Source organism: Symphalangus syndactylus, chromosome 21 (genome assembly GCF_028878055.3).
Source record: "Symphalangus syndactylus isolate Jambi chromosome 21, NHGRI_mSymSyn1-v2.1_pri, whole genome shotgun sequence".
In the NCBI taxonomy this organism is placed as follows: domain Eukaryota; kingdom Metazoa; phylum Chordata; class Mammalia; order Primates; family Hylobatidae; genus Symphalangus; species Symphalangus syndactylus.
In genome coordinates this window covers 79,309,357-79,322,235 of record NC_072443.2, presented here as the reverse complement: position 1 = coordinate 79,322,235, position 12,879 = coordinate 79,309,357, and the positions used below count along the sequence as shown (strand labels likewise).

Below are 12,879 nucleotides of genomic sequence, written 5' to 3'. Positions count from 1 at the left end.
GAGCATCCCACAGAAGACTGGGCCACAGGCCCTCGGGGGCCAGATTGTAGTAAGTATCGAGTGGGAACAGGATATGGCGCAATTCCTGAAGTGTGTTTCATGGAACTCTGGTTATCTGGGGGAAATTACAAGTTGCAACTTTGAAAAGAAGGTTTTGTGGTTGGCTTCATTTAGGTTAGTGGTTCTCAAAATGTGACTCCAGATCAGGGGCATCAGCATCATCAGGGAAATGGTTACAGATGTCAATTTCTGGCCTCTCCTCAGACTGACCATGTGGTGGGTTTGGTTTTGTTTTGATTTGAGATGGGGTCTCACTCTGTTGCCCAGGCTGGAGTACAGTGCTGCAATAACGGTTCATTGCAGCCTCGACTACCCAGGCTTCTCCTCACTTCAGCCTCCTGAGTAGCTAAGACTACAGGTGCACACCACCACAGCCAGCTATTTAATTTTTTTTTTTTTTTTTTTTGTAGAGATTGGGTCTCCCTGTGTTGCCCAAGCTGGTCTTGAATTCCTGGGCTCAAGCAATCCTCCTGCCTCAGCCTTCCCAAGCGCTGGGATTATGGGCACAAGCCACTACGTCTGGCCACCTGCTTGTGTTTTAACAAGCCCTGCAGGTGATGGTGAAGCACTCGTGAGTTTGAGAACCACCGCTTTAGTGGAAAGCTAGCTAAAGTCACACAGGTTTATTTCCTGTATAATTTAGTCCTACCTCACATGCTAATGCTTGCTGTGACTCTTCAGGAAGGAAATACAATATACTAGCATTTTCTCCCAAACGTGTCGGGAGGTGGAAGCCTATTTTCAGGAAGCATCGCTAAGAGATGTTTCTCTGGACCACACGGGGGAAGTCAGGCAGCATTTCTCCAGACGGCCGGGGGCTAGACAGGGCTCAGTCCCAGTTCCCAGATACTCATAAGGAGTAGTCGACAGGCCCTGGAGATTAATTTTGAGCTCAGACTCTCTGAGCTGCCAAAGAACACCAAGATTAAAAAAAAAAAAAAAAAAAAAAATGCCGACAGGCAATTGTCATACCCAGCTCCCCCCAGCCCAGGCATCTCCCAAAAGCCTTGGGGAACAGCCAGTGTAGTGATCATTCTTTCCATAAGGTGGCGCTCCTGCCTTTAATTATTTTTAGTTTCTGGCTGAAATGGTAGTAACTAGCAAATGAATAGAATTATAATTTATGTTACAGTTTATCTACATGGGTTTCCTACAATCACATTTTTATTTATTTATTTACTTATTTTTTTTAACAGAGCCTCACTCTATCACCCAGGCTGCACTGCAGTGGCACTAGACAGGCAAATAAAACATCATGTTGTACACAATAAAAATATACAATTTTTATTTGTCAACAGAAAAGAAACATAATGTATAGATTTTGGAGGGAAGGAATGGGGGAAGAACATTATAATTTCGGGGCACATTCTAAAGCTCATGCACTCTCAGCTATCTTTATTCCTTTCAGGGCAAAGAAAAATATTTAATGACTAATTTACAAGTAATCAATATGGCTATTTAGTTAATCGGATTTGAGGTCACTGATTGGCTTAGATGGAGAAGACAGAGAGTGAGATACCTTTTTTTCACAGACACAAACTTAATCATGGCAGCTAGAAAAAGAGATTAGGAAACAGATTTTCCTGGAATGTCCCAATTGGACATTTCTCCTCTTTCTCAGGTGAGGGTGGCGGTTGAGCTGCTTTTTTATATTCTTATCTTGATTAGGTAGAAGTATTTGCAATAGGGTTTCGGATTTAGAAAATAAAAATACAGGATGCTTGGTGAAATATGAATTTCAGATAAATAACATATACATGTTTAGTATAAGTATGTCCCATGTAATGATAACAGTATACTTATTGTAAACAATGTTCATTCTGTACTTAAAAAAAAAAAAAAAAAAGAGATGGTGTCTCACTTTGCAGCCCAGCCTGGAGTGCAGTGGCGCAATCATGGCTCACTGCCCCCTTCACATCCTGGGCTCAAGGGATCCTCCCACCTCAACCTCCAAGTAGCTGGGACTACAGGCATGCACCACCATGCCCAGCTAATTTTTAAAGATTTGCAAAACCAGAGTCTCACCACCTTGCCCAGGCTGGTCTCAAACCCTTAGGATCAAGCGATCCTCATTGTGTATTTGAAATTCTAATTTAACTGAGTGTCCTGTATTTTATCTGGCAGTTCTGCCTTGTAATAAAACCCTACTTTCCCAGCTCTCTTCTTTGTCTTTCCCTATTTCTGAGGCAACCCCAGGCAGGGCTCGTGGCTGAGGTGGGACTGGAGAAATGGGCCATGCTTGGGTAAACTTAGACATTTTTCCATGAGACGAGTTTCTGCCCCACATTCTCAGGACTTCAGAAGGAAGGCTGTAAGTGGCAGTGGTTTCTGACCTCGCTGTACATGCGAATCATTTGGGGAGCTTTAAATTCTGCTCCTGCCAGGGCCCCCACCCTCAGAGATTCCGATTCAGTTCATCTGCGTGGGAAGGACCTGGGCAGGTGCATTTAAAAATTCCTCAGGTGATTATACTACACACCCAAGGTGAGAAACAGTACACAGTCGACATGCTCCTCAGTTTACAATGGGGTTATGTCTCAATAAACACATTACAAGTTGAAAATATCACTAAGTCAAAAAAGCATTTAATATATCTAACTTTCTGAACATCACAGCCTAGCCTAGCCTACCTTAAATGTACTCAGAACACTTGCGTTCGCCTATAGCGGGGCAAAATCATCTAACACAAAGCTTATTTTATAATAAAGTGTTGGATATTTTGTGTAATTGATTGAATACTGTACTGAGTGAAAAACAGAACGGCTGTATGGGCACCCGAAGTAGGGTTTCTACTGAGCGTGTTTCGCTTTTGAACCATGGTGAAGTTGAAAAATCAAGTGTAACCGTCGTAAGTCAGGGACCATCTGCACAGCACAGTGTTTCTCAAGCTGTACTGTGCCCATCACCACCGGAGACCTTGTTCAGCTGCAGACTGTGACTCACTAGGGTCTGGGCCCCAGAACCTGCATTTCCAACGGGGCCCCAGGTGACACTGATATACTACATAGACCACACCTTAACCAGCCCGATTTTAGAGGGTGAAAAACTTATTACTGTAGACCCTGTGTGTGTATCTCTAACTCTCCAGATATATCGCTTAATAAGTTACCTGTCTTCTAGCTCCATCTGTATTTCAAGTTTTCTAAATAAAAAGAAGAGGTCATTTGCCCTCGGTTCACAGAATGAACCGCAAGCTGGCTAAACTGAAAGATGTCTAAGCCACACCCTCGACAGAGGCTTCTTCCTGCTTTTACCTCCCTGGTTAGGTGGCTTTTCTAATTACTTGGATGGTTCATATGCTCACCTCTCGAGGAAGAATTCACCAGAAGCGAACAAGGCTCTCACGCTTTAACCACGTGTAAACACTGCACCCTAGGTTTATTTCCTAAATGGTCTTCCTGACACTGCAAAATAGCTTAAGTGGGAAAGCACATTCGTTTGTTCCTTCAGCACCACTACCACAGTAATAAAGACAAGAACGAAAGAAAGATATAAAAATTCGTCTCCCAACCCATCTGTAGAACCTTACCGGCGACTTCTTGATGTCAGAGACAGCATAATTCCCTTGTGATACCCATCTGGCAGATTCAGTTAAAGACAGGCCGGTTCCATAAAGGTTGATGCTAAAACGACCCTGGAAGACACGACCAACAAAAGAGATTTTCAGTCCAGGTGATGTCCCCAAAAAAGCAAAGACAAAGGTGATACAATAAAAGGTACTTTGGAAAAGAGAAGGATGTTGATTAATTGTGATAGCTAATAATTATTGATGGTATTTAGTTTTGTTTGTTCAGGGCCAGCCATTCTTCATGCATCATCTTAATTATCCTCGAAAGAGCTCTATGAAGGAGGTTTTCTTTACAGATAGGGAAACTGAGGCTTAGCGGAAGTGATTAACTTCTTCAGGATAAGGTAAGAGTCCAACTCACATCCTCCTGACTTCAAAGTCCTTGCTCCATTCGGCCTCCCTAACACAGCAGTCCTGATGTTGCTCACAATTATCAGATTCCTTCAGGAGCAAAATGTCACTGTATAATTTTTCTAACAAGATCTTGGTGCCAAGCTTCCTGGGCTTCCAGCTCCCTGGGGCGATTAGCACACCGCGTACTAAGCACAGCAGGGCGGGACTTCAAAGGAGAGGCGCTTTCCCGAGGACGGTCAGCAGAGGGCAGGGTTGGCCTGCTCAAGACCACCTGGGCCTGGAGGATGCGGCTTCCAGGTTCCCGTAAGGGAGATGTCCCAAACCCCTCCGAGGGTGCCTTTCAGAACATGGCCTCTGGTGCCTCAGTATTGATTTCTAAAGAAACGGTGCAGCAGAAAGACCCTCTCGCTGCTTTCTCCAATTGTGTCTCTCTTTCAAAAATGACTCGCAAAGGCATCTGAAATACTTTCTTCTTGAGGCTTCCTACTCCACAATGAGCAGTTTGAGCTAAAAATATTCCACATGAACACTCCTGGTTGCTTTCTCTCTCAAACTGACAAGCCAGCACTTTGTCAAAACAGTCTTTTATAAACAAGGAGAGGCACGGAGGAGCTCACAGCTCATCAGACCCACGTGTAAATAAAGTTCTTTCACCTGTGATTAGATCCTGGCCAGATCTTTTCTCCCCTCTTGGAACCTCTGTTTATTCATCTGTAAAATGGAAGGTACTAAAACTCTCTTCCCTCTGAGCACCGTACAGAGGACTAAAAGAAATCAGCTATGGCTGGCGCTTAGTAGATATGCAAAAAAGATGGTATCTGTCTTACATTTTCTAATTGTTTTGTAAGTGTTCGTGGGATCTCTTCAATATAACAGTAAGCTTATTGAGAGTAGGTTTATTGCTTTGTTTATTGAATCAGCTATGGTTTGTAACATATGACTAGTCACTTAAATATTATATCCTAGCTCCTCAATTAAGATTTCCAGGACTAAGTGTAGCTTAGAGGTCTCTCAATGCCAGTTCCATAAATATTGACTAACAAAAGTTTATAAAGACTTCTGGAGTGCTAGATTCCACAAGATAGAGGTGACCAGAGGACTTAGTTTGGACTAAGTCAGTGGTTCTCAACAGGGCACGATTTTGACCCCAGGGGAAATCTGGCAGTGTCTGGAAACATTTTTGTTTGTCACAACTGTGGGGGGGCAGGTAGTGGTGCTGCTATTGGCATCTGGTGGGTAGAGACCAAGGATGCTGCTGCGATGCACAGGACAGCCCACAACAGAGAATTCTCCAGCCCGAAAAGTGCTGAGGCTGATTGAAAACCTGGTACAAAGGGTAGATTTACCCTAGAATCTTGCTCCCTTCTTTACTTTGAGCGTGACCTCAGGCAAGGAGCCCGCCCATCTGTAAAACGGATTAGTAAGACTTAACCTGTGAATAGGAGGTGATTAGATAGAAGGCACAATGCATGTCACTCATTACCTGGCAGACAGTAGGTAATATTTAAAAAATATTTTTGGGCTGAGGGTGGTGGCTCACACCTGTAATCCTAGCACTTTGGGAGGCTGAGGCAGGTGGATCACCTGAGGTCTGGAGATCAAGACCAGCCTGGCCCAACATGGTGAAACCCTGTCTCTAATAAAAATACAAAAATTAGCTGGGCATGGTGGTGCGTGCCTGTAATCCCAGCTACTCGGGAGACTGAGGCAGGAGAATAGCTTGAGGGCAGGAGGTGGAGGCTGCAGTGAGCCGAGATTGTGCCACTGCACTCCAGCCTGGGCAACAGAGTGAGATTCCATCTCAAATATATATATATATATATATATATATATATATATATATGACATTTTTATGACAATATGCTACAGAGGTTCATGGTTATGTGGCATGGCTGCCGTGCTCAGGTGTTTTTGATTGTAGCTGTGAGAGGTGACAGCGTGCTGGCAGTCCTCGCAGCCCTCGCTCGCTCTCGGCGCCTCCTCTGCCTGGGCTCCCACTTTGGCGGCACTTGAGGGGCCCTTCGGCCCACCGCTGCACTGTGGGAGCCCCTTTCTGGGCTGGCCATGGCCGGAGCCCACTCCCTCAGCTTGCGGGGAGGTGTGGAGGGAGAGGTGTGAGCGGGAACTGGGGCTGCACTTGCGGGCCGGCTGGAGTTCTGGGTGGGCGTGGGCTTGGCGGGCCCCTCACTCCAAGCAGCCGGCGGGCCCTGCCAGCCTGGGCAATGAAGGACTTAGCACCCGGGCCAGCAGCTGCGGAGGGTGTACTGGGTCCCCCAGCAGTGCCAACCCACCAGCACTGCGCTCGATTTCTCGCCGGACCTTAGCTGCCTTCCGGCGGGGCAGGGCTCGGGACCTGCAGCCCGCCATGCCTGAGCCTCCCACCCCCTCCATGGGCTCCTGTGCGGCCCGAGCCTCCCTGACGAACGCCGCCCCCTGCTCCACAGCGCCCAGTCCCATCAACCACCCAAGGGCTGAGGAGTGCGAGTGCACGGCGCGGGACTGGCAGGCAGCTCCACCTGCAGCCCTGGTGCAGGATCCACTGGGTGAAGCTAGCTGGGCTCCTGAGTCTGGTGGAGATGTGGAGAACCTTTATGTCTAGCTCAGGGATTGTAAATACACCAATCAGTACCCTGTGTCTAGCTCAGGGTCTGTGAATGCACCAATCAACACTCTATATCTAGCTACTCTGGTGGGGCCTTGGAAAACCTTTATGTCTAGCTCAGGGATTGTAAATACACCAATCGGCACTCTGTATCTAGCTCAAGGTTTGTAAACACACCAATCAGCACCCTGTGTCTAGCTCGAGGTTTGTGGATGCACCAATCGACACTGTGTCTGGCTGCTCTGGTGGGGTCTTGGAGAACCTTTGTGTTGATACTCTGTCTCTAACTGATCTGATGGGGACATGGAGAACCTTTATGTCTAGCTCAGGGATTGTAAACGCACCAATCAGCACCCTGTCAAAACAGACCACTCGGCTCTACCAATCAGCAGGATGTGGGTGGGGCCAGATAAGAGAATAAAAGCAGGCTGCCCGCGCCAGCAGTGGCAACCCGGTCGGGTCGGGTCCCCTTCCACACTGTGGAAGCTTTGTTGTTTCGCTCTTTGCAATAAGTCTTGCTACTGCTCACTCTTTGGGTCCACACTGCTTTTATCAGCTGTAACACTCACCACGAAGGTCTGCAGCTTCACTCCTGAAGCCAGCGAGACCACGAGCCCACCGGGAGGAAAGAACAACTCCAGACGCGCTGCCTTAAGAGCTGTAACACTCACCGCGAGGGTCCGCGGCTTCATTCTTGAAGTCAGTGAGACCAAGAACCCACCAATTCCGGACACAGCTGCACTGAAGCCTCCTCCGACACCGGATTCTGTATGTTGCATTATTCCATTGGCCATTTTCTTTTCGTTTTTTTTTGAGACAGGCTCTCACTCTGTCACCCAGGCTGGAGTGCAGTGGCGCGATGTTGGCTCACTGCAACCTCTGCCTCCTGGGTTCAAGTGATTCTCCTACCTCAGCCTTCCAAGTAGCTGGGACTACAGGTGTGTACTACCACGCCCAGCTAATTTTTTCTTTGGTAAAGATGGAGTTTCACCATGTTGGCCAGGCTGGTCTTGACCTCAAGTGATCCACCTCCCTCAGCCTCCCAAAGTGCTGGGATTACAGGCATGAGCCACCACGCCCACCACCCCCTACCCCCAAATTTTCTTATCTTGCTATCATTCCTGCCCCCAGGAGTGGGTCCACATAATTCAAAGTGCCCAGGCCATCCTAGTGCCATGAATGCCCCTCTTTTCTCCCTCCATTCTGCTTTCCACTCAGACTGCCTCTCCCACCTGTACTGTGAGAGAAAGGAGACTTGATCTGCTTTGGCACTGAAGTTTTCGGGAGGTTCGGGCTGCTGACCCAGCTTCTTTCTGGACAATGCCCCCAGCCGACCTGGGCGTCCAGTGTCTGAACATGCTCAATATATATGTCTACTAAGTCTGCCTTCCCAGAGGGGTTGATGAACCCAGATGCAACAGGAGATTGTCCTCCTCATTCTCCTTCTGACCTTTCCAGTTTAGAGATCTGCATTTCAGCAAATGTCCTAGCTGATTGTTAGCACTCTGAAACTTGAGTTCCACCAGAGAAGTAAAGACCTAATGTTCTTTCTGGCTCTGCTCTGGGACATCTTTGCCCTTAAAGGCCTTATCTTCAAGGTCTAAAGGGCACACGAGTTGTAAATACTAACTTCTGTGGCCTATTCTAAAGAAGAGTGATTAAGAGTTATACGTTTACTAGATGGTCCCTAAAGGTTTGCAAAAGATGTGCTTAGACCAAAGGATAATCCTGTTTTCTGCTGTAAAAGAGCAAATGTTGCAGAAATCTTGCCTGAAAACAGAATCAAGAAGACACGTCTACTATCATGGATATGAATTCAGACACACTTAGGTTCAAATCCAGACTCTACCGAGCAGCAGCTGTATAGCTTTGGGCAAATCCTCCCAATTTCTACTCGTTACCCTCCTGCTCTTTAAAAAGGAGGCATTTTCATAGAATACTGTGGTGATTTAAATGCTACATTGAGTAGACAATACTGAGTACAGTGACTAAAGCACAGATGCATAATAAATGCTAGCTATTAATACCATCAATAATAATAGTGTCACATCTACTGTCATCAGGATAAAAAACATTGTGGTTATGTTTCAAGATGAGGGCTGTTGGGGAATCCACTCTTATTAATAAATACATCCACAAAGCAATAGTGGTCAATGAGGTAAAAGAAAGAAATTCTCAAACACAACATCATTCTGCTTTGATTTCTGTGCAATCACTAGGTCAAAGGCTGAACCACCTACTCTGAAGCAGTCTCCACAATCGCGCCTTCTACAAACCTTTTCCTGGAAAACTGATTTGGAAAACTCACATCTTGCATCAGTGTAGCGGGTGCTCAATACATGTGTAAAGAATTGAATTCTTAAAGTACCCAATATGGTTTGAAGAATGAGCTGGGAAAAAATACAAATTAGCCTCTCACAAGCTTTGGGTTTTCCCATTTAGGAATTGCTTGTCAGGATTTAGCAAATCAATCGGTTCATTTGTCTCTGAATTATTAAAATAAATGAATGCAAATTACTTTTCATTTACTTAAGCTTCCCAAAGGATGTGCACATACAAACAAGAAAATCCTGAGACATTCGAAAAAGGCAGGACAGGGCCAGTCTATTAGCCACTAAAATGCAACAGATACCAATGGGGTTTTTGAAGCCATCAATTGCCCTAAAAAAAACTGCACTTCAAAAGTTTTTGATTCTTGGGTAATGGAAGAAAGGCTCTTTTTACCATTATGTCCTTTGTTTATTTTCTTTCTCCCCTGAGAGCTTCCTCTCCACTTCTCTAAAAGGTTTAGCAATGCTCTTCTAAAGCTTGAGGCCGAAAAAATGCCTCGTTAAAAGAACGTTCAGATGTGTTTGTCTTTGGATGTTCTCTGTAGTTGGGGGTAAATCCATCCTATGGAGACAGGGCTTGGGATTCTGAATGCATCACAGAATCGCAGTCTTCAGACTTTTGAAGGTTCACAGGCAAAGTGAGAAACTCTTGACAGAGTTTAACAACAGCTTTGTGAAGACCTCCTTTAAACCAACGAGAAAACTGTGGCCAAGTTCTCCTGTCCAGAATCACTGAGTTCATTATGTTTGTCCTGCCTTCCAAGGGCAGAAGCTTCTCGCAAAGACCAACACCTGCTTTGCAAAATTAGCCCGAGCTGATTACGACAGCATGTTTCAAAAGGCAAGCTAAAACTTGCCGCGCCACTCTCAGGCGAGAAAGTGTAGAACCACAGAATGGGCAGAAAGATTGCTGCTGAGTGGCTCTGCTGAAAAGCCATCCAGCAGAAGATGATGAATTTGCACTTCTGGTCTGAACACTGCAAACTCTGTAGAACTGAAGTAGGGGTAACAGGTTGAGTCAATGACATCCACAGAGCCCCAAGCCTTGGTCCAGGAGGACTTCTAGAATATATTATTATCTCATGGATATTCGTTAACCTGTCATCCTCTCTAATAGCCTATAAATTTCTCAAGGGATGAACGTTTGTGAGTCTCCAGTAAAAAGGATGGTGCCTGTTACAAAGTGAGCACTTAAGAAAGGTCAGCTGATTTGTTACTAAGACTATTCTAGAGCCATTTCTGACTACCATTCAGGAACCAAAGGAAACCCAGATAAGTCTTAAAATTTTGAGATCTCCAGGTCCAACCTTTATTTATTTTTTTAAAAATTGGTTTCAGGCTTACTTTGAAAAATTTACAAAACCCGGCAAAGTTAAACATTAAATAAATAAAAAAAAAACCTTACCAATACACCCAACTAATATTTTGAAAAAGTCCTTTCAGACTTTTTCTCTGTTTATACATTAAAAGAAAATACGGATGGGATCATACTGCATGTACTGTTTTGCATCTTGTTTTTTCTGTCTAATCCATGTAAAGTGTTTTTCTATATCATGCAATATTCTGATTCATAAAGGCAGACAGTGGTGTGTTGGCACTCGCTTGAATTGGCTTTTAAGAGTCAATTGTCTGCCTTCTTCCTAGCCCTCCATTTAGTGACATAGTGTTGACGGCTTGAAATCAATTATGGGGAGAATATTTACACCATGGCAACTGACAAATGTTACAAAGCACGACCGTCTTTTTTGGAAGTGTCAGTCATTAAATGTTTACTAGCACTCTGCTGACTGTACAATATTCATTTTATTAACCACCATAATTTAACCAAGCCCTTGCTACCCGACATCTAATTTGTTTCTAAGTTGACGTGTTTTGTTGAATGCAGAAGTTAGGCATGTAGCTATGATCATTCCTTTAGGACCCACTTTCAGGAGCTGAATTATGAGACTAGACTCCAGAGCATTTGAGAGGGTCTTGATACATGTGGCCAAACTGCCCTCCAGAGCAACTGTTCTAATCACATTCCAAGGAACAGACGCAACCGAGGATGTTCCCGGGGAAGGTGGGAGGTGAATCCCTGGCAAGGGGCAAGGCACCAAGGACATACCTGTGGGCACTTGGCAGCGCTGTAGCAATCCCCGGCTGTGGCAAAAGGGACGGGATGTCCTTCGCTTGTCCTTGCAAACTGTAAGTCAGTGGCTGTGGGGTGGAGAAGGGGTTAAAGGCAGGGGAAGGTAAGAGTGGGAGAAAAGCAAGGAAGGAACAGGACATTAACAAGGAGACAGAAGGGAAGGAGAAGAGTAAGAGGGAATGGGAGAGAAAGAAGCAATGTGAAGTATTAGTGCGCAAACGGATCCAGATGCTCACTTGCTTTTTCCTCATTATATTTGTGGTTCTGGGAGCTTCATTCCCTGAGCTTCATCAGCCCTGAATGTCTGTCTCCCCACAGTATGGAAGCCAAAAAGGGGGTTTCAGATGACTTTGGAATTGATTCCTACATAAATAAATACGTGAATCACCTCACTTAAATGTAGCGTAATTGGCTGGTTGAGAACCTGCTGTTATCCTGCACCACGGGCTTCAGGCCAGGGGGAAATAAGCCAGAAAGAAAGCATTTCCAGCTACTTAGGAGTGATTCCCTGAGGTTTCCTCTGTCCTCTTGTGGCCTAGGCACTATTATTGCCAAAATGTGGAGCAATTAGAACCCCCATCTTGAAATTATTAATGGCAGTTTCTCAAGTTCGGGGCTAGGCTGTAATTTTTTATTTTTTAAAGAGCCAGTAAATACAAGGCCAACCCAAAGTGCATGTTGTTAACCGCTATTGTAGCTCCTGAGATGAGCTCTGCACATGGAAAGGGAGGAGTTAACCTGAGAACCCTGCAAAAGCTGTCTGCAAGGGAGACTGGAGGCCAGAGGCAGGTTTCATCTTTCTGCCTCGTCTTTCGGGAATGGCCTTAATCTTTCTACAGTTCACTACACTTTGGTGAGAGGGAAATCCCAGTGCTCCATTCTGCAAGGAAAGGGGCCCTTGCCTGCTTCAGCATGTAGAACCCTTGGGTCTTAGCTGGGGTGTTTTCCTAAGTGGAGAAACTGCAGACCCTCTGCCTTTAGCCCTCATCATTCTAGCTCAAGGAAATTTAAAGTATCTTGGTACAAATCACATTTAATCTATCTCAAGAGAAAAGCAATGCAATATTATGGGTATAATGTTAATGAGGAAAAATTAATTATTCATTATTTCTGTTTTTCCTTTATGCAAGGGAACATGTTGAGGTATTTTAGCTGTCTTTAACCACTCCTATGATTAATGTCCCCAACAGAGATGCAGTGTTGGCGAGAGTATGAAATCAGCCCACACACAGGCTAGTTTAGAAAAGGTAATTGTGTGTTCCATTTTTCTTCTGCACATTGACAATTGAATAAAATTAGTTTTAAGTCTCTGTAAGCATGTACACTGTGCTGGGGAAAGCTGGGGTGGGGGTGGTGAATGTTGCCAATGAATTTCTTGGCTTTGGGGTTTTGTATCTGCTGTTTATTCTACCTTGAACACTTCTGCTACCACCTCTGCCTCCCCCACACTGACCCCTGTGCCTGGATAACCCTAACTTGACCTTAGGGTCTCTATTTCAATGTCATATTTTCTGGGATGCTGCCCTGACCTCCCACATTTCAATGGTGCTTCTTTCATGCACTTTCATCTACTTCATTCATTCATTCAAATTCATTCATCACAAATCAGAGAGGGCACTTGGCTTGTGCGAGCCGCTTTCCAGGCACTGGGGATACAGCAGTGAACGAAAGAGACAGAACTCTGCCTGTAGGACTGTCCTCACTGCACTGTAAGCTCCCAGTGTTCTTCCCCTCCATACCCTCAGCACTTCCCTGCTAGCCAATGTGCAAGACATGCTTGCTGTCTGAATGAAGAGAAGAACGCACACGTTCCCAAAGGACTCCTCACTGACTT

The 12,879-nt window shown here is 45.3% G+C and overlaps 1 protein-coding gene across 2 annotated transcripts in view; it reads right to left on the bottom strand.

Moving 5' to 3' along the window:
* ADAMTS9 (ADAM metallopeptidase with thrombospondin type 1 motif 9) overlaps nucleotides 1-12,879 on the bottom strand; it is a 180,608-nt gene that overhangs the window by 17,769 nt on the left and 149,960 nt on the right. For both annotated transcript variants that reach the window (XM_055259173.2, XM_063630783.1), the window contains 2 exons: nucleotides 11,022-11,113; nucleotides 3,590-3,694 (listed from right to left, as the gene is read on the bottom strand). In XM_055259173.2, the coding sequence (XP_055115148.2) occupies nucleotides 3,590-3,694; nucleotides 11,022-11,113 (197 nt within the window). The remainder of the gene's footprint in view (nucleotides 1-3,589; nucleotides 3,695-11,021; nucleotides 11,114-12,879) is intronic.